The sequence below is a fragment of the Oncorhynchus clarkii genome, chromosome 1 (assembly GCF_045791955.1).
Source record: "Oncorhynchus clarkii lewisi isolate Uvic-CL-2024 chromosome 1, UVic_Ocla_1.0, whole genome shotgun sequence".
In the NCBI taxonomy this organism is placed as follows: domain Eukaryota; kingdom Metazoa; phylum Chordata; class Actinopteri; order Salmoniformes; family Salmonidae; genus Oncorhynchus; species Oncorhynchus clarkii.
Window position 1 is genome coordinate 44,621,495 of NC_092147.1, and position 25,116 is coordinate 44,646,610.

Sequence of the window (25,116 nt, forward strand, 5' to 3'; positions counted from 1 at the left end):
AAACCTAGGAAGAAACCTAGAGAGGAACCAGGCTATGTGGGGTGGCCAGTCCTCTTCTGGCTGTGCCGGGTGGAGATTATAACAAAACATGGTCAAGATGTTCAAATGTTCATAAATGACCAGCATGGTCGAATAATAATAAGGCAGAATAGTTGAAACTGGAGCAGCAGCACAGTCAGGTGGACTGGGGACAGCAAGGAGTCATCATGTCAGGTATTCCTGGGGCATGGTCCTATGGCTCAGGTCCTCCGAGAGAAAGAAAGAAAGAGAGAATTAGAGAGAGCATATGTGGGATGGCCAGTCCTCTTCTGGCTGTGCCGGTGGAGATTATAACAGAACATGGCCAAGATGTTCAAATGTTCATAAATGACCAGCATGGTCGAATAATAATAAGGCAGAACAGTTGAAACTGGAGCAGCAGCACAGCCAGGTGGACTGGGGACAGCAAGGAGTCATCATGTCAGGTAGTCCTGGGGCATGGTCCTAGGGCTCAGGTCCTCCGAGAGAGAGAAAGAGAGAAGGAGAGAATTAGAGAACGCACACTTAGATTCACACAGGACACCGAATAGGACAGGAGAAGTACTCCAGATATAACAAACTGACCCTAGCCCCCTGACACATAAACTACTGCAGCATAAATACTGGAGGCTGAGACAGGAGGGGTCAGGAGACACTGTGGCCCCATCCGAGGACACCCCCGGACAGGGCCAAACAGGAAGGATATATCACCCACTGTCACAGGACACCATCACCCACTTACCCCAAGGCAGCTCAACTTACCCTGTCCCTATGCTCAACTTACCTCATACCTGGGGTAAGTTGTTTCAAGAGAACACCTTTTTTGGACAAGCTATATTTTCAAAACGGTCATGTTTACATAAATTCTGATTATTTCCGGGGATATACAACATCATGAAATGTATGTACAGTAGAAATCTTTGTCCCCCACCTCACTCTCCCCTAGCTATTCTTTATTCAGGGTTGAAGACTGTAATGTTCCACACAAGAAACAAATTCTAAGTTGTAATTTATTGGTTTTTATTCCACCCAAATTCTGCATAACTACATCCAACTGCATTCTGTATGACATGATTCAAACTCCTGTGCCTTCAGAAGCCTCAGGGGCCTGTCGTCACATTCCACCTCAGAAACGTGTCTGATGAAAGACGCATCAGCAGTGCATCGACTTGTGTCAACTCATTCGTCCTGTTCCTTTTGACTGTTTTAAATCAATCATATTTTCCATTCATTAGCTTGAAATATGGGTGAACATACCAATGATATTATTTGAAACAAACTGGAGTACCTTTTGTCTTTTTAGCGACACAAGTGATAATAATGATGATTCCAAGCACCAACCAAATGGTTTGTGCTCGACAAAGGCCAAGATGTTAAATGTATAGGCTACATTATGATTCCTTTTCAAGTCTCATCCACATTGTTGAGTGAAACTTTATTGTGAGTCAAATCTGGTAGAGGATTTTTTTTTTTTACAAATGTATGAGTAGAGGTGAAAAGGAAGGTAGTGTTACAGAGCACATCATATAGATTCTCAAAAAGGTATTTGCGTTTCAGCTTTTTAAAATGTCATCATATTTCCTGTGGAATATTCGGCATACATTTTTGGAACTACATCTCCCAAAAATAATTGATTCATCATTTTGTAGAAAAATAGTCAAATAACATTTGTCAAACTGGGTAGCAACAGTTGAGATCCATTTAAAGACACCTACCCAGTCAAACGAATGGACTAGATAATGACTTTGCATTTGCGTCATTATCATTGAGTATAGCTCAAAAAATGTGTAAAATCAAAAAAAAAAATTCTAATATTTCAAATATGAATATTGCATGCTTAACAAAGTCTTCACATTGATACTGCAGTTTTGTAGAGCCAGGTAATCTAAGAAAGTGCTATGTTCATCTAATCCATACTAAACTAATGTCGTACCTACATTGTGATAGACCAAACTGTATTTTCTATTTCCAATTATATCACATTGATTAGACCTTATTCTGTTACTATTTCGAAAGTGTGAAAGCTTTTCCAACGCTATGTCATTATCAGATATGCAATGTCAGCGCAGTAATGCACATCGCCCAATCTGGTAACATGTTTTGGTGGCTGTTGATCAACACCTAACTGTACTGATGAACTGAACTAGTAGCATGTGCAGTACATGGTAAAGGGCCCTAGCCGTCATGTTTTCCTTGTTTTGAGATCCTGAAAACTCAGTAAATACTAGTAAAACATAGAATTATCCATCATGAGTAATTTTGCATATACCAGCATATGCACCGACATGAATACATTCGAAATGTGCTATTTGTTTTACACTATGTGATCCTGTGTTGGTACCCTTTGACAAATTATAAAATAGGCTGGAAAGCAATCTGACCATCCTTCAAATTAAAAAATGCAGTAAAGCAAGTCAACTTCTAAAGAAAATGGTGTCAAAATATACAAGAAAATCTCTCGCTCTCTCTCTGTCTCTCACAGCTGGCACAAGTCTCTTCAATAATGAATGTCTTCACGTTACATCATATATTTAATCAACACACCTGTGGCCCATCCGACACCCATCTTCTTTACTACTCTGTCCAGTGAAAAGGATAGGACCCAATATAAGTCAAAATCTCCAAATACAAAACCGTAACACGTGAAGAACTATTGTAAGATCATTTGTATGCGGCAATATACGACTCTATTCATCTTTTCATAATCGTGGTCAGTAGACAAACTTCATAAGCATATGAATAACAGAACAGGTGACCGTTGTTTTTTTTTTTTTTTTACTGTAATCTGATTGGGTGAAGGTCATGAGTACATTTGAAAAATACAGAATGACATAGCCACTCACACTAAAGCCTTTCTTCGCACATTTTTTTCTTCTTTTTTTTCTCTTTTGCCTTTTAATAAGGTGAGCGCACAACAGACACTCACTCAATTATTTCCCCCTTTTAAAAAGAAGTAAAGCATGAAAGTAAACGACAAAGCACACAAATATCCAACAACTGAAACTGAGAGACTAAGTTAGTTTTTTTTTTTAAATACACACAAACCACCAGTAGTAGGTACAAGTCTTCTGTCCATTAAGGAATTTGGAGAATCAAAAAGCACAGTTAGTTAGTCCAGCTTTGCCAGCCCTGTCGTTGGATGGTGTGGACCAGGGTAGAGGTTGTATGTGGCACTACCATGGGGGATAGGGCTGCTGTACTCTACTCTAGGCCATCCTCTGCTGGCTGATGGCAGTTGACATGGAGGCTGTGAGGTCTGGGAGACCTGGGGCTCAGAGAGCAGAGCAGAGAGGGCCTGGCTGGGCTGAGGAGGCAGGCCAGGGGCCAGTAGCCAGGGGCCAGTAACCAGGGCCAGGGGAGAAGGGCAGGGCGGGGTGCTCGAGTCCAGGGGTACTCAATGTGAGGGAGGGAGGCCCTACTGCCTAACCAAAAGGACACCTGGAAGACAAAGAGAAGGAAATGGAATGAGAGGAAATGAGCCACAACAACCCTGTACATTGATCGGAAAATTCTGTGTTGTGTTACGAAGTGTGTGTGCCCACCGAAATATATGCTGTCTCCACTCAGCTCCAAAGATCATGTAATCTCAACAAATGGTTTCTAAATGACACGGATTCTGCAAAGAGAAGAGACTGATGTAAAACAGGGACAAATAGTGAGGATAAATCCAGATCAAACCAACAGAGTTATCTAGGGACAATATCAGAGGATATTGTCTGGTTCAGATACTAACAGTATTTACAGTATCATTCCACTGATGTGGGATGTCCTCAGGTTCTGGTGGGTAGGACATCCAGGATGGGCTTCCATACGACGCTGGTGGAGGCATGACAAAGTAGTCTGAGTAACCAGGGCGGTTGGCTGATATGGCATAGACTCCTGTCATTGGGTTTCCTGTACGAGATAAGCAGTGTTTTGCCAATCAGAGGCTTGGATGAGTGAACTGAAGCAATTTGACAGAGAAAGGTATACATATCCCTTATGTATATTATATACACACATTTACATGTATATACGTATACATTTACTAGTCATAATATATATATACTATTTATTTTTCTGACCTGAGTAGCTGGTCATGGACTGGTCAACAGTAACAGCAGGGAAGGGCGCTCTGTTGATAGGCAGATAGGGGGCACCATTGTGCTGACTCTGCATCTCAGAGGCCTCGGAAACACGAGGCTTCAGGCTGACATCGGGTGAAGAACTGCAGAAGGGGAAACAAAGACAAAAGCCTTGTAATTCATACATCTCACCACTGGGTGGCCTGTAAACCTCATGCGCAAACCTGGTAACAGTCAAGGCATTCAAATGAAGATGCTGTTTGTTTTAAATAATGCGGGAAAAAAGTACAGCGCAGAGTAGAATTACAACACAATGCATGAACAGTATGACATCTAAAGCCAAAGGACTTAAACTGAACAATTTTTCAACTTCATATTCATCATCTCTAGCACCATCCCAACATCAACACCAACAGATTATGTGAAAATGGCCCATTTCTATGTTTTGTAGTAAAAAAGATAAAGAAAGACAAGTGTTTCTAATGACATCATCAACCAATTAGCAGGCAATTAGTAGGCAATTAGTAGGCAATGCCTTCTCTAAAACTGATCAAACTCACACGAGTTTGGAAGCGCTTATCTAAGCGTCATAGGAAACGCTTATCTTCCTCTATCTTTTTAACTACAAAACATAGAAATGGGCCATTTTCACATATGTTGACTTTGGGATGGTGCTGGAGATGATGAATATGAAGTTGACCTTTTTTTTCTCCGTTTCCCTTTATTAAGCGGTAGATACAAAAAACATGGGGGATGCACTACAAGGATACACAGTGCACAAGTTAAGTAGACTTTAAAAAAAATATTATAAAAAAATTGGTTGGGCATGTTTAGCATTGGGAGGATGTGAATAATTCAGAATTAATGTTATTTTCATCAGTTTACTGTCTTTCTAACAGCTAGAGGAGTGTTGAAGGGAGAAGGAGGAGGGGGGGGGGGGGTTCGTACAGCCTCATTGAGGTCCCGGTAGGGGGTCCAGGCCTGGAGGGTATCAGAGGAGGTGGGGGTCCAACGCCCATGTCAGGAAGCTGAGTGAACCTGAAGCCCTGCAGCACCAAGCACAACACACACGCACGCACACACACACACACACACACACACACACACACACACACACACACACACACACACACACACACACACACACACACACACACACACACACACACACACACACACACACACACACACACAACATAGTTAAATCAGTGTGTGGGTGTTTAAACATATGTGCTGTGCAGCTACTCTCTCGACACACCTTGACTTTCTACAGTAGCATTCAGGATTTTTGCTTGGAGCACCACCATAAGCAATTCTACAAGAGCACACATACACAAATGCGTCGTTCTAAATCATTTGCTTTACATTGCACAGTCTAATCAATGCACTCACAGGTTTGGGTAAGCTACACTGGTGGATTTCCGGCCCGTAGGCAGACCCGCGCTGGTGGCCTCCTCCGCATGGATGGTTCATGGTGCCAGGAGCGCTGGTCACACCCTCGGAGTAAGCGCTGGTGTGGCTGGGATTGTAGGAACTGTGGAGGTGGGGGTGAGGGTGGTGGTGGTGGTGGCTGGCAGGCAAGGGCTCGTCTGGGGCCAGCCCAAAGGCATTACCCAGCAGGATATGCATCTGCTGCCGGACCTCGTCGATGGAGGGCTGAGAGCTCAGAGTGGACGAATCCGAGAGACCTTTGACCTGATGGCTTCCACCATAACCCAGGGAGCACATCAGTCGGTCCACGTTGGTCTCCTGGAACGTCTCTGGCTCTGCCTGACTCACAGGAAGACAAAATACACACACACACACACACACACACACACACACACACGAATCGTACACATACGTGGTTATCCATTTGCAATTTAAAAGCACCGAACATTCAGAGCTATTAACTGGTATCGAATTTCCAATCTAAATCACTGAACAGGCTATAAATCATATTCATTGTCATTGACATTCAGCAAGGTTCAGGCAGCATAAAGAATGGGCTCCCAGGCAGCGCTAGATGAAGGTTTTAAAGTTTGGCTGAAGGTAATCCTCTTCATTTCAGCCATGGAGCTTAAAAGTGAGGATTGGGAGAGGTAGGTATAATGGGAAAGGCTTTGTCCTAGGGTTTTCTCTAGGTTATTGCACCCCAGTACCAGAACTTCTCTAGGCTCAACCACCTTTGCCCCTGCAGTGACTCCAGGAGTATGGTGTTCATTTTAGGACATTCTCCCTGCAGTTACATCGGCATTTAAGGACATCTATGTCTCATGGATGCAGTGATATTCAGTGATGACTCACGTCATAACCGCTGTTGCGGATGCCTCTCCTGGACCTCTCCCTGAGGACCAGCAGGTCCATCTCCGTCTCCACGGGGCTAGGGCTGCTGGCGGCCAGGGACTGACGGCTCCAGTAGGCTGGCTCTCTCGATGGGGGGTGCCTGAAGCAGGGATATCATAGTTGCCGTCGTCATTATTACAGCCATCATTAATATCATCATCATCAGTAAAAAATGTCATCTGCAAACATCCACAGTTGGGCTGATTCAATTATTTCTCTGCGCTGCAGCACAGGTTTAAACTGAACACCTGGATATACAAAATGGACTTACAACTGCTCCCTTACCGGAAAATTTCAGACAGTTACTAAACAGGTACCAGGGAGAAGTGGCAGTCAAGCATCACGTCAGCAGATACTCTCGCCCAGAAAAGGCACCGGTGCTGCAGCACAGGCATTTTGAAAAGTGACTTTTAAATCAGTGGATCTGCATACACTGAACGCCCACTGAACACCCACTCAAACATGAAATGAATGCTTCCTGTATAGCATACTGTATGTCTCTCGGCATACTACATAATGTGGATGCTCCCCCACCTCCTGATGTGGCATCCTGCATAGGAGGCCCTCTTCTCCTCAGCAGTCATTGGCTCCTTTGCCATCTCAGGCCTACTGTGCCTCTCTCTGGGGTTGTATGGGTGGATGCCATTGTCTGTGATGGGGAAATCACAGTAGCCTTTTCTCTTGGCTTTCTGGCGTACTTTGTTCCTGTAGTGTTCGATGTCGGTTTTCTGCTTGAGCCCCATGTTTGCCTGTGGACAAAGTCATTTGTATCCATTACATTTGTATATTGATTCTAGTTTGGCATTGCTTGGTATTATGCGTATACTTGGTGAGGTTTCTCTTCCCTATAAATAAACAACTGGTTTCAATTCCATTCTTATTTCCCCTTGGCCCTAACCCATTGATGTTTGCAGATCTGTAGTCCAAGTGAAATTTACAGTAGCCCCACCTCTACACTGCCTGTTCCGTACCTATCCAGAACTATCTTCAGATCTGCGTATAAAGGGTTGGGGCCAAGGGGAAGGGAGCAATTTGGGACAGGCTGGCCGACTAAGTATGACATCATTCCCAGCAGGCCGGGGACGGGCTCTCACCTCCCCATTGAGGACGACAGAGTCCTGGCTGTGACTGGAGGAGGATGGGTAGGAGTATGTGGGCTGGGCTGCCATTGGCTTGATGGTGATGAGTCGCAGTGAGCCGGTGTGGTCCTCGTAGGGATCTGCTGGGGTGAGAGGACATTGCTATTTAGCACAGCACTAGCTAGCCCAGCTACTACTGATCCTGCTGTTATCCCCACTCACACTGCCTGAGTTACTGCAGTAAGACATGCGGTGTGTGCACGTGCGCGCGTGCGCGCGTGCGTGCGTGCGTGTGTGTGTGAGTGAGAGCACCGTGTGAGTGAGGGCATGTGTCCATGCATATATGTGTTTATTTACAATTCATTAGCTCTCTCCTATTGGTCCTACAGTGTCTCAAGCCTGTGTGATGACATAACATTGTGTGGACACGCAGCAGTAGCCTACAGTAGTCAGAGCGTGGCCTCTCGCCTCTCTCTCACCGCTCCTCTTGTGCAGCAGATCCTCCTTGGTGCTCTTCTGTGCCGCAGCCCTCCGTGCCGCCAAGCTCTTGCCCGTGTTGAGTTTCCCGGATTCGTTGCTCGCAACCGAGCCGTCCTCGCTTGGCAACCTGCTGCGGGTAACCATAGCAACAGAGGCAGGCAGTGGTAAGCTCTGTGCATACAGTATTATCCAAGGTTAATGCCGCTATCACACAGCCCCCTGGCCACAGTTCTAACCCGTGAAGACTGACTGCAGTGCGTAATACAGACACCTCGACAGGTGGTGTGCTAGCTAAGACCACAGGCTAGCACCGTGGGTGCTTCTAGCTTAATGTCAACATATCTCCCCTGGTATCTTTTCAGTCGTAACCAACAGGCAGACACGAGTGACTAACACACCAGTCTGATGTGATGTCATATAAGATAGCTTGGAACAAGTACACCCATCATGTCAGCTCATATCGACATCCCTCTTCAGAATGTATGGATCAGGTCATTCGAAGGGTGTTATGCATTCAGAAATGCAAAATGGAATCCACATTCATGAGGCTTGTATAATGAGGCACTGTTCTACTTATGTGATAAATAGCCAGACTGAGACAGAGAGAGAGAGAGGGGGGGGGGGGGGGGGGGGGGGGGGGGGGGGGAGAGAGAGAGAGAGAGAGAGGGAGAGAATGTGTGTCTGTGTGTATTCCTGTCAACGTGAGCCCAGAAAAACACTGAATCAAACATGGCCCTGGAAGCATCTCTCCAGGCTGTGTAAGTTCACTCACGTTACCAAGCCCAGTGTTCAGCCTCTATTCACTATACACCACTGTGTGTTTACCCCTTGTTTGTTTTTTCCCCCAGTTATTATGCTCAGTATCCTTTCAAAGGCGTTTTGTTGTATAATCATCACACTGCAGAATCCCAATGACAGCAGCAGAGGACCTGTGTTTGTAGCCTTGCTAATCCCAGTCTGAATGAGCCCTGGGGTCCATCCAAAGGGTGACTGGAACAGTAGCTGACCTGAGTTCAGATACTATTTCAAATCGTTTCAAATACTTGATCAGTGTTTGATTGAGCTTGCCTGGTTTAATGAGTCAATAGAATGGTCAAAAACTACAACGCCCACTCGTCTGGTACTCCAGGCAGGCAAAGCAAATACTCAAAGCATTTGAAAGACTTACAGTACTATTTGAACCCAGGTCTGCACTGCAGTGCCTTCAAGGCCCAGTAATCATTGCAGCAGACTCATGTCACACCTCCAGCATGGCGGCCGTAAATATGGCACTAAAAAGTCCAAGTGGGTCTAAATCAGCCAAAGATAGGGGAGATCTGTTTGACAGCTGACAATGACGGATGTTTTGGGTTGGGTCAGTAAAAAAAAAAATCAAGCCTTTGGTTGGTCTGTACCATTTCTTCCAGTGTGTTAGAATGAGCATTTTTATGCATTGGAAATTCAAAGGAAAGATGGCTCGATAGGCAGCTCAAGCTTAGCTTTGGCTACGTTTAGACAGGCAGACCGATTCGGATATTGTTTTCACTGACTGTTTTTTTGACCAATCAGATCCGCTATTACAAAGATCTGGTGTGACAATATCTGGTGTGATTGGTCAAAAGACCAATTAGTGGGGGAAAAAATATCAGAATTGGGCTGCCTGTCTAAACACAGTCTTTAGTGTTCTAGACTAGAGGGAAGAGAGGAGGCTGTATTCATTTTGTGGCACGGCAATAACGCATTCATGAATCACAAGTTTTTCATTACAAATTCTTCTTTCTATTGCCTTTTCCTAGTGATAGATGGCTACGATTCTTGGAATTGGCAACACCCAGGCAAACTGTAAACCAGTCAACATGAGCAGATTTAAGCAGATTCTATGCAATCTGTCCAAGACTGTCATATTTTTGGTGCATTTTCCTTGACTTAAAGTATTGCCACAAACAAATCCAAATGTGTTCTGGTAATCTAAAGAAAACAGGGAGATCATTCTGTTTAAATTGAATTCAGTGTTCTTCTTACCCTTTGTGGATGATGTCAGCAGAAGGAGGTCTTTTAGAGGCAGTCCCATCCTGGTGCACCTTCCTGTCCAATGACAACGGGGCATCTCTCACTGGGAGGCCCAGAACCAGCGTCTCCTTGGTAACAGAGACGGTCTCCTCACCTTGCTGATGGCCTATGTGCTTCTTGGCATAGTCAAATCCCTGCACATGCTGGGACAGAGAGGGTTTACGATGACATATGATCTGTGGTAAAGTAAAGGAGAATGACATTTAATTTACAGATAAGGTAAATGAGCAAAGTTGGCTCGGTGAGCTCTGATTTCTCTCAGTCAGCAAGTAAAGACTACTAAATGTTAAAACGAAATGTCTAACGGCACCTTTGAAGTTGGGATATATTGGAAGAAAGAAATGGACAATTAAATTGGTTTATGATTTATATTATACCGAGGCAGTTTCTTTGTTTCACCAAATTACTCTCATTTCATGAAGCCTCTCTGCATTGCAAAACAGCGAAAGGAACAGAATGTACAGATACATTTGTTTTCAAATTCAATTTTTTTTGAAAACTCTAAATATGTAAATACATTATATTCAATGTTTTTCTAGTGCATGTGGGGATAGAAAGGGAGAATACAACCTCACACAGCTTTAATAATTCAAGTGTCTTGCACGGTGCCATCAATTGCATCACCACACCTGGTTGTGAGATAAATCGACACACTGTTTGTGCAGACATCTTTACCTCATCCTGAGATTAGTGACATTTCACAACAGTGAGAGTCTGGCTGAGATAATGTATGAGGACAGGATGGCTTCATCCTATTGGACAGTCACAGTCAGGGGGAATGTTTCTACAGATGAACCTTGAAGGCTGAGCTCAACAGAGACATGTTTCACTGGCAGGAGGCAGACCTATCTGTCCACTTGATGCGGTTAACTTTATAAATGGCCTCCTTTCATCTTTCAACTGCCCAGTTTGATAAAGACATGGAGCTGATCCGAGACTCTGCACAAGGCTACTCTGTGATGTGTTCGACAAAGATGGATTCTGTGTTTTGACTTGGGCTCCTTTGGTATACTGATGGAGAAGGAGAGGTTTGATTATTATTTTTTTTTTTAACAAGGGACTTTTTGTAAAGAGACCTCATGGCAGAACCACTCTAAACAACTCAATTACGATTGACATGATATTTGTTTTCGTTGCACAAACGGCCAAAAATAAAGCCACGTGACGGACTATACCACATACTGTGTTTGGAGAGCAATGAAATACGCTGACGTATTGAATGATCAACGCAACAACAACAAACACCCATGCAGACTGAAGCCATGCCATTGATTTGCAGCTTTGCGTCGTTGTCCCACTTTGATGGATAATTATGTGCTGGGACTGGTGTTTCGAGAAGTCCACTATCTCCCTAGTGGGTTAGGCTCCGCTTGGTATTCTGTCTTCATTCCCAGAACGTTTGGACACAAACACATTCCACTGCAACAGACTGCACATATGTGCAGTGTGGTGGAACCAAAGAGCTCAACTCAGCACATTTACCACTAATGTCCTTTTGTCATATCGCCACAAGCTATTCATAAACCAAGTAATTATAAGAACGTGTGTATAATTTGCGCATGCGTGCCACATCTCTGGATCAGCAAGGGACAGAAAGAGAAATCTGCCTCGCAGCATCGCATGCGAGTCTCCTTTTTTGGTGCCGTTTCAAATCATTCATGTCACATTCAAAACCAACCCAGTGACATGAAAGGTTCACAAACAGTTTCACAAATCATCAAAGCCTTGAAGCACTGTACTCGCACATGTAAAATACAGTTGGCAAATATGGTGCTAATTGGCCAGGTTCTGGGAGAGGAAGTCCTATCCTACTGTCCTATTTTTACTTGACACTAGTGTATGTCTGACCTTGTCCTACACCATAAACTGGAGCTGGCGCTTCTCTTTTCCCATCCCAAAAATATGCACTGATGTTACATCTGTTCTTCTGGAGGGAGTGATTTTGGTGTGACGTACAGAAGTTACACATTATCTCTATTCATCTCTATCTCTATTCATCTAAATGGCACAATATTTAATCCAGTAACAAAATTACTGATCACTTGGATTGCGCCACTGAGCCACTGGCTGGTATGAGATGAGAAGAAGCCTGGTGGTTAAGAATCATTACTATGCATTGGAAGGCAACAAGGACGTATAAAATGGCCCACTGATCGTGGACGATAAGCCATGGTGAGCCCACTCCATCCCTTCCATTGATTCCCCCCAGGCACTGTCAACATGCATTTATTCACAAATAACACTCAGTCAATACCTGGTGGTGATAACTGCCCTCCCTCCGATAGGATGTCTAAACAAGAAGACAATTAAAGGGACATTAAGCCGAGGATTCACTTCCATCACATTAACCATCTGGATTCTCATTTCGCCGCCCCATCATGCTTATTGAGCACCCATCACTATCGTCACCATTGGCTAGAAGTAATTGAGCGAACTCAAGACGAAGTGTTAAGACCCGCCCAAGATAAAGGCATTTCTCGGAACTGCGCATTAAGGTGATAAGAGATATGCAAAGTTCACCTTAGAGCGGGGTTTGAAGCTCCTGAAAGCGCCCGTCTTGAAGATGACCCTGTTCCTCTTGCACAGGATGGCGGTGACCATGGCGACAACAACCATCACCAGGGCAACAGGCGTCAGCACAGCCATGATCCACAGATTGGCAGGCGGGACCTTTACCACAGCTGTCGGGGAACCATGGAGACAAAATAAATACACCCATATCTATCAATATGTATTTTTGTTTGCAATCATTACAAAATGATTGAGGCACATAGCTATTCAACAGGCTACGAGACAGATAGAAGTGCTTCAGCCTGAGCATAACTAAAATATACTGCAATAACTCCTATGCGTCCATCTCTTTATGACTGGAAAAGCTAGTTCTGTAGACTTCATGTAAGAGAATAATGTTAAGGCTGTTTGGTAAAGATGTGTAAAAAAAAAGAATAACCTACGATCAGCTTGGAGCAGGACAAAGTAGCCCAGAGTGAGGGCCATGGTTTGGGAATCCAAGGTACTGAGGGTCTTAGCTGCAGTGGTGCCAGTTATGGGGGCACCATTCAGTTGGGCATAGTAGGTCATTTCGGCTGAGTTCTTAGGCCCCGGGAGTCGACGAATGCCAACCATCTAAACAAGAGCAGCACAATTTGGTGGATTCGGTGCTGTCATATGGCATGAGACATGCAGTGCTGTCATATGAGACATTGCAAAAATACAATAGCAGTAATTATGTATTTGAAACACTCCAAAAATAACAGCACTCAGGGAACACACTCATGGGATTAATATGAATCAGTGGAATTCATTGTATTTTAGTGTAGATCACATGTTTAATGTCCATAATACGTCATAATGGTTTCATCACGGGCTGTGATTAAAGCTTGCCATAAAGAAGGGGGAAGGGAGTGTTAAATGGAAGAGATCAACATCCGTTACATGAGCTCTCTCCCCCCTCATAAAACCTGATCATCTGTGACGTTACATAAAAATGTTAATCTGTGACAAAACCTAAAAGGGGACATAGAAATTCCGTGAATCTTCATAAAATAGTGAAACTCTGGGGCAAGTGAACATAAAATGGGACTGAGTGGTTTATCAGTGAGTGAGCATGCAGTCCCCTGTGTGTGTGTGTGTGTGTGTGTGTGTGTGTGTGTGTGTGTGTGTGTGTGTGTGTGTGTGTGTGTGTGTGTGTGTGTGTGTGTGTGTGTGTGTGTGTGTGTGTGTGTGTGTGTGTGTGCCCGCCTCACCTGGACGGTGTAGCTCCCAACGGTGGTGGCCCTTCTAAAGCGGCTCCCCTGACTCCCCTGACGCCCAGACACCAAAAAAAGCTCAGCCAGCCGCTGCTCCATTAAACTAGCAAAGCTCTGATAATTCCCTTCCAGAGAAGAGCTGTCAACATCCTGAATTACTGCAGAGCAGTGGAGCACAGAGAGAGAGAGAGAGAGAGAGAGAGAGAGAGGTGGAGACGGGGAAGGGGAGGGGGATGTGAGGGGGGAGAGAGGTGGAGACAGGGGGAGGGGGACGTGAGGGGAGAGGGGGGAGAGAGAGGTAAGAGGAAAAGAGAGGGATAGAGAGGTAATGGAGAGGTGGGATAGGGACAGAGGAGGAAAGAGAGGTTTGGTCATTCCTCAATTTAAAACTTGTAAGTCATATTATAGTAGGGGCTGAACTGGGCGCACTGCAGTCTCATCACGACAGTGGCAGAAAGGTGTGCCATTTAGAGTCCTCTCACAAAACAGGGCCTCCTTCACACCGAGCATTTATCCGATGTGATCTCACAGAAACAGATGTCAGGAAGCTCTAAATAATGCATCAATAGGATTCGGGAGGGAAAGGAGGAGCTCAAAGATGTTGGGAGAAGAAACACCACAGGCAAATGTACACAACACACAGTCGACCAAAGCACTAACTAACTAGCAGTTAGTGAAAATCAATGACAGTTTAAATTACCTGTGATCACCCAGAAGTGCTTTGTGGCAGTGGATGTGTTGAGGTTGTGGTACTCTAGTGCTGTGGAGTGAAAGGGAGAGAGAAAGAGATAGGGAGAGCAGAAATGAGAGAGAGGTTACAGAGAGTAGGCTTGGGCAATATACCGTTTATACCGTATACAAGGGGCTGCAGGGGTGCGTGCTCGGCCACTGCTTATAACAAACAATAAGTTAAGTATAACTACAAGAAATCGAAGATGTGCCAAATAAATTATATCCAGCTCAGGAGTCCAGCTATGCATTTGGTTGGCTAACTTGAAAGCTACGTGGCTTGATACCAAGCTCAAGCCTCTTGGTTACAGCAGAGACATTCAATCCCATTCTGGATCAAGATCCCTGTTGCCGAAATAGTTTTGTGCTTACAAAAAATGCATATATACAGTCAAAAGTTTAGACACACCTACTCATTCAAGGTTTTTTCTTCATTTGACTATTTTCTACATCGTAGAATAATAGTAAAGACATCAAAACTATGAAATAACACGATGGAATCATGTAGTAACCAAAAAAGTGTTATATAGTATAAAGATTTTATACTCCGCAAAGTAGCCACCCTTTGCCTTGATGACAACTTTGCACACTCTTGGCATTCTCTCAACCAGCTACATGATGAATGCTTTTCCAATAGTCTTGAAGGAGTTCCCATATATTCTGAGCACTTTTGTGCTGCTTTTCCTTCACTCTGCTGTCCAACTCATCCCAAACCATCTCAATTGAGGTCAGGGGATTGTGGAGGCCAGGTCATCTGATGCAGCACTCCATCACTCTCCTTCTTTGTAAAATAGCCCTTACACAGCCTGGAGGTGTGTTGGGTCATTGTCCTGTTAAAAACAAATGACAGTCCCACTAAGCGCAAACCAGATGGGAATAGTATCGCTGCAGAATGCTGTGGTAGCCCTGCTGGTTAAGTGTGCCTTGAATTCTAAATAAATCACAGATAGTGTCACCAGCAAAGCACCCCCACACCATAACACCTCTTCCTCCATGCTTTATGGTGGGAAATACACATGCAGAGATCATCAGTTCACCCACACCGCATCTCACAAAGACATGGCGGTTGGAACCAAACATCTCCAACTTGGACTCCAGACCAAAGGACAAATTTCAACTGGTCTAATGTCCATTGCTCGTGTTTCTTGGCCCAAGCAAGTCTCTTCTTCTTATTGGTGTCCTTTAGTAGTGGTTTCTTTGCAGCAATTCAACCATGAAGGCCTGGTTCACACAGTCTCCTCTGAACAGTTTATGTTGAGATGTGTCTGTTACTTGAACTCTGAAGCATTTATTTGGGTTGCAATGTCTGAAGCTGGTGACTTTAATGAACTTATCCTCTGGGTTTTCCATTCCTATAGTGGTTCTCATAGCGCTTGGTGGTTGTTGCTATCCCCCCCCCCCCCCCCCCACACACACACACACACAAACCTTGTCACAACACAACTGATTGGCTCAAACACATTAAGAAGGAAAATAATTCCACAAATTAACCTTTAAGAAGGCACACCTGTTAATTGAAATGCATTCCAGGTGACTGCCTCACAAAGCTGGTTGAGAGAATGCCAAGAGTGTCCAAAGCTGTCATCAAGGCAAAGGTTGGCTACTTTGCGGAGTCTAAAATCTTTATACTGGTTACTACATGATTCCATATGTGTTATTTTATAGTTTTGATGTCTTCACTATTACTCTGCAATGTAGAAAATAGTCAAAATAAAGAAATACCCTTGAATGAGTAGGTGTTCTAAAACACCTAGTGTATAACAAGGTAATTAGAAATGCCGGACGGGCAAATTTTTCTTACTTGATCACTACTAATCAGAATTATTTGAGTGCTCTTCTCGATCAGTTGATGGCCTGATAAATCCAAAATGATGTGAACTTTCTTGCACATCTAAATGTGATGAGTTTGTGGCATATTACAGAGATAATATAACCAACATTAGGATGGGTATCAGCCTGATGACAGGCTACCAAGCAAAGGCACAATGGATGCATTTTACCTGGTTGACACAGACATGCGCAGGAAAATGATATCACAACTTCAGCCATCTACCTGCATTCTCGATCCTATCCCCAGCACCTTCGTCAAAAATGTTTTTAATTGAAGAAGTGTAAGCTATTGTTATTCACTCCCTGGAGAAATTGGTGTTCAAACAGCAAAATAATTTTTAAGTGCCAACTGTAATTTAAAAAAATACAATCTGGTTTTCGTGCCAACCACAGCACATAGACAGCCTTAGTTCAAGTGATAAATTATCTTAGAGCCAACACAGGCCAAACAGCTCTCTGTCCATGTACTTGTAGATTTAACCTCTACAGGATTGGTGGGTCCCTCTCGGGACGGTTGAGCTTAGGTAGGCTAATGCGATTAGCATGAGGTTGTAAGTAACAAGGAAATTTCCCAGGACATAGACGTTTCTCATATTGGCAGAAAGCTTAAATTCTTGTTCATCTAACTGCACTGTCCAATTTACAGTAGCTATTACAGTGAAATAAGGCCATGCTATTGTTTGAGGAGAGTGCACAGTTATGAATTTGAAAAGTTCAAAATAAACCAATTAGGCACATTTGGGCAGTCTTGACACAACATTTTCAACAGAAATGCAATGGTTCATTGGATCAGTCCAAAACGTTGTACATACACTGCTGCCATCTAGCGGCCAAAATCTAAATTGCGCCTGAGCTGGAATTATACATGATGGTCTTTCTCTTGCATTTCAAAGAAGATGGTACAAAAAAATACAAATCTTTTACCAGATCTAATGTGTTATATTCTCCTACATTCATTTCACATTTCCACAAACTTCAAAGTGTATCCCTCAAATGATATCAAGAATATGCATATTGTTGCTTCAGGTCCTGAGCTACAGACAGATAGATTTGGGTATGTCATTTTAGGTGAAAATTGAAAAAAAGGGTCCGATCCTTGGGCTGCATTTGACACTATTGACCATGAAGTCCGTCTGGACAGACTGGAGAGGTGGGTTGGCCTCTAAATTAGTTTACATAGCTCAGAGAAAATACATATCAAATGTTGAGTTCCACGAGGTTCGATTTTGGGTCTGATACTGTTCAGTTTATATACTGTATGTTACCCCTTGGCAGTGTTATCAGAAAGTGCAGCATTGATTTTCACAGCTACGCAGACGACACACAACTTTACATTTCTGTGTCACCAGACGACTTTAGCTCCACAGATAAATTATTATACTGTATTAGTGATTAAAATACTTGGATGGCTCACAACTTCCTCCAGCTAAATCAAGACAAGACCGAGGTACTCATTGTTGAAGCCAAAGCACAGAGAGAGAATCTAGCCGCACATTTGAATTCAGGGGCAATAAAGATAAAACACCAGGTAAACAACCTAGGTGTTACTTTAGATTCTGATTTTTTTTTTTTAGGAATGTGACTAAAATAGCTTTGTATCACCTGAAGAACATTTTCTCTCTCAGGCTGATACAGACAGACTCATCCATGCTTTTATTATAAGCAGGCTTGACTACTGTCATGCTCTCCTGTCTGGTCTACCCAAGAAAGCCATTGGTGAACTATAAAACATACAGAATGCTGCAGCGTGGGTACTGACCAAGATCAGGCGGCGAGCCCACATTAAACCGGTTTCAAGGTCTCTGCACTGGCTGCCTCTGAGTTTTAGAATTAATTTTAAGATTCTTCTATTGGTTTTTAAATCAATCCACGACTGTGCACACCAATACATGTCAGACATGCTTTTCAGTTATGTACCCAGTCAGTCCCTCAGGTCCTCTGGCACTGGCCGTTTAACTATCTTAAAACCCAGGACCAAGAGGCATGGAGAGGCAGCCTTTATTTATTACGACCCCTGTCTCGGGAATTGCCTGCCAAAGAACCTGAGGGGGGCCGAAACTGTGGACATATTTAAAAGAGATCTTAACACATCTTTTTAGCTCCCCTTTTCCTTTGGGTGCTTTTTAGTTGTTCAGTTTGTGTTATTCTTTGTGTTTTTTTACATTATGCTTGTTGTGTAGTGGATATTTGAGCTTTTATTTTCATTGTTTTTATTAGTGTTTTCCTGTAAAGCACATTGGGTTGCATTCCATGTCTGAAATGTGCTGTATAAATAAAGGGTGATTTGATTTGAAGGGTTCAAATACACTGAGTGTACAAAACATTAGGAACACCTTCCTACTATTGTGTTGCACCCCCTTTAGCCCTCAGAACAGCTTCGATTTTGTCGGGGCATTCGACTCTACAAGGTGTCGAAGGCGTTCCACAGGGATGCTGGCCCATGTTGACTCCAATGCTTCCCACAGTCGAGTCAAGTTGGCTGGATGTCCTTTGGGTGGTGGACCATTCTTGATACACACAGGAAACTGTTGAATGTGAAAAAGCCAGCAGCGTTACACTTCTTGACACACTCAAACTGGTGTGCCTGGCACCTACCCCATTCAAAGGCACTTACATATTTTGTCTCGCCCATTCACCCTCTGAATGGCGCACATACACAATCCATGTCTCAATTGTCTCAAGTCTTAAAAATCCTTCTTTAACCTGTCTCCTCCCCATCATCTACACTGGTTTAAGTGGATTTAATAAGTTACATCAATAAGGAATCATAGCTTTCACCTGGATTCCCCTGGTCAGTCTATGTCATGGAAAGAGCAGGTGTTCCTAATGTTTTGTACACTCAGTGTATAAATAGAATATTATTTGATCTTCCCTTCATGCTCAAATCATCCATTCTCTGAAGAAACACCCAGAAGGTGATGCAAATGATTGCAGGTTAGCATGAAGTGAGCTAATCAGCCTCCTCTCCACTGCACAATATTGGACCATAACGTCACCTTTGTCAATTAGTTCAACATACAATTATCAGTACTCTGCTGGTATAATGAAATAAAGACACCATTCATATTTTCATGTTCAGACCCCACACTTACAAACACACAAACTTAAGCTTTCTCTGAGGACAACACTCAGTGGAAATATGACATATTTCTGTATAAAAATGAAGAAAACAAGACGAAAACGCCACTGGAAACAACTATCACGCAAACCCTTCCCGTGATGCCCTGGGGCACTTACGCTCAGCGATGATGAGCGGGGGGAAGAAGAGGAAGTAGCCCACCAGCTCTGCAGTCAGCTGGTTCAGGAGACCGCTGGAGACGGTTCCGTTCAGCACCGCGTTCTCATTCTTCACCACATAGAGCAGAGACACGGCAGGAGAGCCAATCACCTGGGCGGTGCTCTGGATCTGAACAAACACAGACAAGGATGTTGTACAATATCAGACATGTCGAAGTAAATACAACACGCTAAACAGGTATGCTAATTGCATGGGATTGAATATGGCCCAAAGTCATTAACACACCTCCACAGAAAGCCCGCTGTAAGATTCCAGCACTTTGTCCTGAGCTTCCTCAAATGCATTCTCCAGCCGTTGTTCCATCATTTGAACAAAACTGCAGGAGTTGACATTGTCTTCTGGGCCTACAAACCTGAGAACTAAAAAAAAAAACGCAGAGCAACAATCAATATACCAGTTGAGTACATTCAGTTACAGTACGTAAGAGCGCAGTACAACATTTTCTACAAGCATGGTCACATCATTCAGCAGTGTTACATGTGTTGTTGTGGAGTGTTGTAGCCTTACCTGTTTTGAGCTGCAGATGGACACTGAGGCTGGAGGCCCAGGGGGCTACAGGGAGCAGAACAGCCTTCACCAGAGGACTGTGCTGCCGGATGTCTGCCAGCACTTTGTCAAAGCCATAGGTATTCATTGTCTCCACCACCACAGATGCTATGTAGACCGTTTTCCCACTGGCTACATAGTACCCAAGAGTGACATTATGAGGGCTGCAGAGGTCCCGTTCAACCTGAGAAGAGAAAACGTGTTGTTTATGTCTTGATCGCTATCGCTAACACCCAACACAATTGCAGTGGGTCAAGGTTTCTGGTCCTATGTACTACCACTCACTCCTCTCCAGTCTCCACCAGTATGTGTTAGCTAGCTATCCCCGGACACATAACTATGCAGCTTGTGTTTGTGTTGTTTCCTGCCGATCACTTCCGGGCTCAGTAATAATACATGGGTTCTGATGGGGGAGAGAAGAGGACTGGGATAGAGTAGCAATCACTGAATTACACCTCGGGCAGACAGACAGACAGAAAAACAGACTGAAAAACAGACAGCACAGGTAGGAAATCAATGGCCATCACAGACAGAGAGAGAGAGAGAGAGAGAGAGAGAGAGAGGGAGAGAGAGAGAGAGAGAGAGAGAGAGAGAGAGAGAGAGAGAGAGAGAGAGGGAGAGAGAGAGAGAGAGAGAGAGAGAGAGAGAGAGAGAGAGAGAGAAAGCGTGAAATAGAGAACAAGAGAACTGAATAACGGACGTGTCTGAAGAGGAAACGCCTGCAATAATAGGTTTTAGTCATTCAGCTAGTAGGGTCAATAAAGAGCTATTCTCTTCACATACTGTTAACAGCCACTATAAAGCAAAGCCTATTCACCATTCAAGATGCCATTTATCATCATATTGAAATCCTTTCACCGTTAGTCACTTCAGTCTCCTCCGCTATCAAAGTGAGAAATTGTACCCCATGAATAGTATGGCTAAGAGGGGAGCCAGAATAAGTAAATACACTCACTCTAATTCCTAGAGCTCTGGCCATCCAGAGTAACTAATATGAAATCCTTGTCCCACAACGTGAACATGGACTATCAACATTTAAACAGGACTACGGCACTGTATTCTGTATTTGATGTGGTAGGTGTTCTTCTCCAGTTACACTACAGCAGTAACAACATCCTAACACAGAGAGTAGAGAGCAGAATAATACAGACCTGGACATAAACATTGGTGTCGTTGAAGGCCCTCTGTAGAGCATGGGTGAGTCCTTTAGACAGATTCTGCCTTGTCATGATATCAAGCCTGTTCCTCCACAGCTGCATGGACAAAACTTTGGAGGAAAACAAACAGTTATAAATATATTAATTTTTTTATGAAGGTCTTCATTAGGGATGTAATCATATGGTGGCATCTCAAATCTTGTTTTATTTATTTGGCGAAACAGAGTACACTAACGAACGGTTTTCAAACTGAGCTGCTGTTGATTGAGTGCCCATACTGTACCTGTTTTGACCCAGGTCTTCTCAGTGATGTTACATGGTAGATGCTCCCCTTCAGAACTGGTGGGGGTTGGTTCAGTTGTGGTCGGTCCAGGGGTTGTTCCTTTGGTGGTGGTGGGGATGGTCAAAGTGGTAGTCGGTGCAATTGTGGTTGTAGTGGGAGCGGTTATGGTTGTGGTTTGGTCAGTTGTGGTTGCCACTGTGGTCTCTTGGAGGGTGGTCACTTCCTGTGTGGTCGTAGTGGTCCAGGTTGTGGTTGTAACCGCCTCTGTGGTCGAAGCTGTGGTGGTCTGGGGTGTCACAGTTGTGGTGGTCACGGTCAGGGGCGTGACGGTCGTGGTGGTCACAGTCGTGAGCTGTAGACTGTCATTGGTCACAGTGTCTGGTGTTGGGTTGGTGTGTGCTGCTGTGGTGGATGGTGTAGTGGTGTTGGTGTCAGCCCTTGCAGGTCTAGTGGTGTTCCATGTGTGAGTGGAGAAAGGACTAGTCACATTGTCTGGGAGGGTGGCGTCGCTCTCCCCCAATGTGGCCAGAGAGGACACTGGGACTGTAGGTAAATCTGGGTTCGCAGGCAAACTGCTGTCTCCCTCCTCTGCAATGAAAGAAGGAGCAGCTTTTAAATGATTTCAAAAATCGGTTCATATCAGGTGAAAAATGTCCCGTTTGGATGATGTCCCATAATGTGAGGATGAGGTCAGACCTGGAGAGGCAGCATGATAGAGGGGATGGAGCAGGGTAATGTGGGACTGAGCTGGACCGAAAGAAAATGGGATTTTGAGGGAATGAAGGTGCAGAGCATAATGATGATGACGATGATAATGATGACGATGATGATGATGATGATGAGGATGATGATGACGACAACGATGATGACCAACGTCTCTCTAGTGTGTAGAGACACTAACAACAGTCATGAGGCGGGTATGTACGTATATAACATTACGTTTTTTTTCCATCTACAACAAGATGGGTTTGATTATTGTTTGATGACGTGTCCTACCTGGGCTGGTGTTTGAGGTGCTGTTGGTTACAGGTGCTAAAGACAAAGGGTCTGTTGTTCCTGCTGTTTGATTGTCACTGTTGATGGCTGAGGAGGAGGCTAAGGAGGAGGCATTAGCTAGCATTGATGGTTGCACAGGCTGCTCTCTGGTGCTTTCTGCTGTCACCCCTGATGGGTCTGTTGGGTCCGTGGGTATGGCTGGAGGGGCCCGGGGCCCGTCCTCCACTAACGTTGCCCTAGCAGAGAGGTTAGAGGGCACGGCTGGGTCCTGAGGCAGAGCCGCATGCCTTGATGACTCGTTGTAGTGCCCTTCATCTGGAAAACGAGGAGAGAGATGGGACTGAATGCATGTAGATGCAGCATGGAAATGTAGAAAGAACACATTCCATATGGTTACCTCTCCCTCTCTCTCTCTCTCACACACACACACACACACACACACACACACACACACACACACACACACACACACACACACACACACACACACACACACACACACACACACACACACACACACACACACACACACACACACAGCACTCCATCATGTATCAACTAAAGTGACAGGATACAAATGCGACAATCATTTAACCGTTTTTGAACACAAGAAAGCACAGCAAATGTGTTTATTCTTCCATGTGGTTGGTGGCACTGAGTTGGCAGTGCATGTAGTCAGGCACGGATAGAGGTTTACCTGTGCCTGAGCACCTGCCCCTGTGCCCTCTCACTCTCCAAGTGCTCTTTTGGGTATTTGTATCATTATTATTTTTTTGTATAGCGTTTTTGTCGTTGGACCCAAATATCGTTGTGATGTCGTGAAGTTCACCCCCCACCCCCCCTAACATGTTGGTCTGCCCTGTGCCTGTACGGAGTCTGCCCTGTGCCTGTACGGAGTCTGCCCTGTGCTTGTACGGAGTCTGCCCTGTGCCTGTACGGAGTCTGCCCTGAGCCTGTACGGAGTCTGCCCTGTGCCTGTACGGAGTCTGCCCTGTGCCTGTACGGAGTCTGCCCTGTGCCTGTACGGAGTCTGCCCTGTGCCTGTACGGAGTCTGCCCTGTGCCTGTACGGAGTCTGCCCTGTGCCTGTACGGAGTCTGCCCTGTGCCTGTACGGAGTCTGCCCTGTGCCTGTACGGAGTCTGCCCTGTGCCCGTTTGTGCTTTTCCCCAGTCTGCCCTGCAGGGTACAGAGATTGTGTGCGCCCAGTATCCAAACATGCATGGCTTGAGAATTGACCGGTCGAGTGTGGGGAGCAAGCTATTTAGTTTAAATATCAACATTAGGCTACTACCAGAGCAGCATAACACTTGATTTAGGCTACATCATCATCAATATTCAGTCTGGTTGGCCTACACACAGCAGCACTTCATCATTTGTTTCCTTATAGAATCATAGCTATGGGAAAGGTGCTGGAGGTGCTGCAACCCCCTGATGAATTTAAATACATTTGCAAAGGTGTAGAATTAACTTCCGTATGTTCAAATATAAATGAAATCCTTCAGAACAGCCTACTACACCATGAGTAGACTTATAACATAGCCACAGAGGAGCCATAGCTTCTTTAAAAAAAATGGCCTACCTGTGGATTGTGTGTAGCCCAAAAAGAAGGCATAAGCCTAGGCCTGCAGTCGGGAACGTGCGACAAATCTATCAGTGAACAGCATGCAGACAAAACAGGCCTTTCACTAAATTTCTAATACAATCCAGGGAAAAGAGGTTGGAAAGCAAATGGCTATAATCTGTCTGCTGTAGGCTACCAAAACTATTCTCTTTAACATACAAATAGGCCCATTGAGCAAACATTGTTTTACAAAGCAAAACAAGAGAGATAGGCTTTTAGCACAAGTGCATCAGCCATCGGCGAGTGAGCTGCGCAACGTTAGGTATTTTAGTAAAACTGGAAAGCTTTTTTAGGACTCCTCATATTGTACAATGTGTGTCTCCAGACACCTAGGCGTAGGCTAATCTATTGATGGATTCAAGATGAGGTCCTTTTGATTGATTGCAAATTCTCAGTTTGTTAGTGTCAAAGTAGCCTGTCGTAATCATTTGTGAGGTATTGAAAAAAGATTCTGTGAGGTATTGAAAAATATTCTGTGAGGTATTAAAAAAGATTCTGTGAGGTATTAAAAAAGATTCTGTGAGGTATTAAAAAAGATTCTGTGAGATATTAAAAAAGAGGCTCACACCATACACTCAAATTCCATAAATCATGAGTTAGAAGGTTATGAATATTAGGATATATCATAAAATTATTATTTAAGAGCACTGAAGCTAAATAGCAATCAGTAAAACAAATATTTAACGAGCTAACGAGCTGATTTACATCAATCATCAACCATTTTGAACACCTGCCCCCTGAAAGGTCTGTGCATGGCCCTGCATGCAGTGACGTGGGCTGGTGTAGATAAAATGGCCAAATTCTTGTCCCAGTCCGCCCCTGGCTTTACTGACATACAAGGACGGTTTCCAATAGACCATTCCCTTAATGTCAAACAGAAAACCAGAACGT

General features: G+C 44.2%; 1 protein-coding gene across 1 annotated transcript in view; it reads right to left on the reverse strand.

Annotated features, from left to right (window-relative positions):
• Positions 1-1,844: 1,844 nt before the first annotated feature.
• Positions 1,845-25,116, reverse strand: part of LOC139407789 (UPF0606 protein KIAA1549L-like) — a 37,730-nt gene continuing 14,458 nt past the window's right edge. Inside the window, exons 2-23 of the mRNA XM_071151658.1 lie at positions 22,604-22,918; positions 21,608-22,195; positions 21,319-21,434; positions 20,129-20,351; positions 19,847-19,980; positions 19,561-19,729; positions 14,465-14,524; positions 13,762-13,922; positions 12,970-13,141; positions 12,536-12,696; positions 12,270-12,305; positions 9,968-10,158; positions 7,966-8,096; positions 7,502-7,626; positions 6,942-7,156; positions 6,369-6,507; positions 5,475-5,852; positions 5,031-5,128; positions 4,083-4,225; positions 3,761-3,912; positions 3,561-3,634; positions 1,845-3,456 (exon numbers count right to left, since the gene is read on the reverse strand). Of these exons, the coding sequence (XP_071007759.1) occupies positions 3,605-3,634; positions 3,761-3,912; positions 4,083-4,225; positions 5,031-5,128; positions 5,475-5,852; positions 6,369-6,507; positions 6,942-7,156; positions 7,502-7,626; positions 7,966-8,096; positions 9,968-10,158; positions 12,270-12,305; positions 12,536-12,696; positions 12,970-13,141; positions 13,762-13,922; positions 14,465-14,524; positions 19,561-19,729; positions 19,847-19,980; positions 20,129-20,351; positions 21,319-21,434; positions 21,608-22,195; positions 22,604-22,918 (3,737 nt within the window). The 3' untranslated portion in view covers positions 1,845-3,456; positions 3,561-3,604. The remainder of the gene's footprint in view (positions 3,457-3,560; positions 3,635-3,760; positions 3,913-4,082; positions 4,226-5,030; positions 5,129-5,474; positions 5,853-6,368; positions 6,508-6,941; positions 7,157-7,501; positions 7,627-7,965; positions 8,097-9,967; positions 10,159-12,269; positions 12,306-12,535; positions 12,697-12,969; positions 13,142-13,761; positions 13,923-14,464; positions 14,525-19,560; positions 19,730-19,846; positions 19,981-20,128; positions 20,352-21,318; positions 21,435-21,607; positions 22,196-22,603; positions 22,919-25,116) is intronic.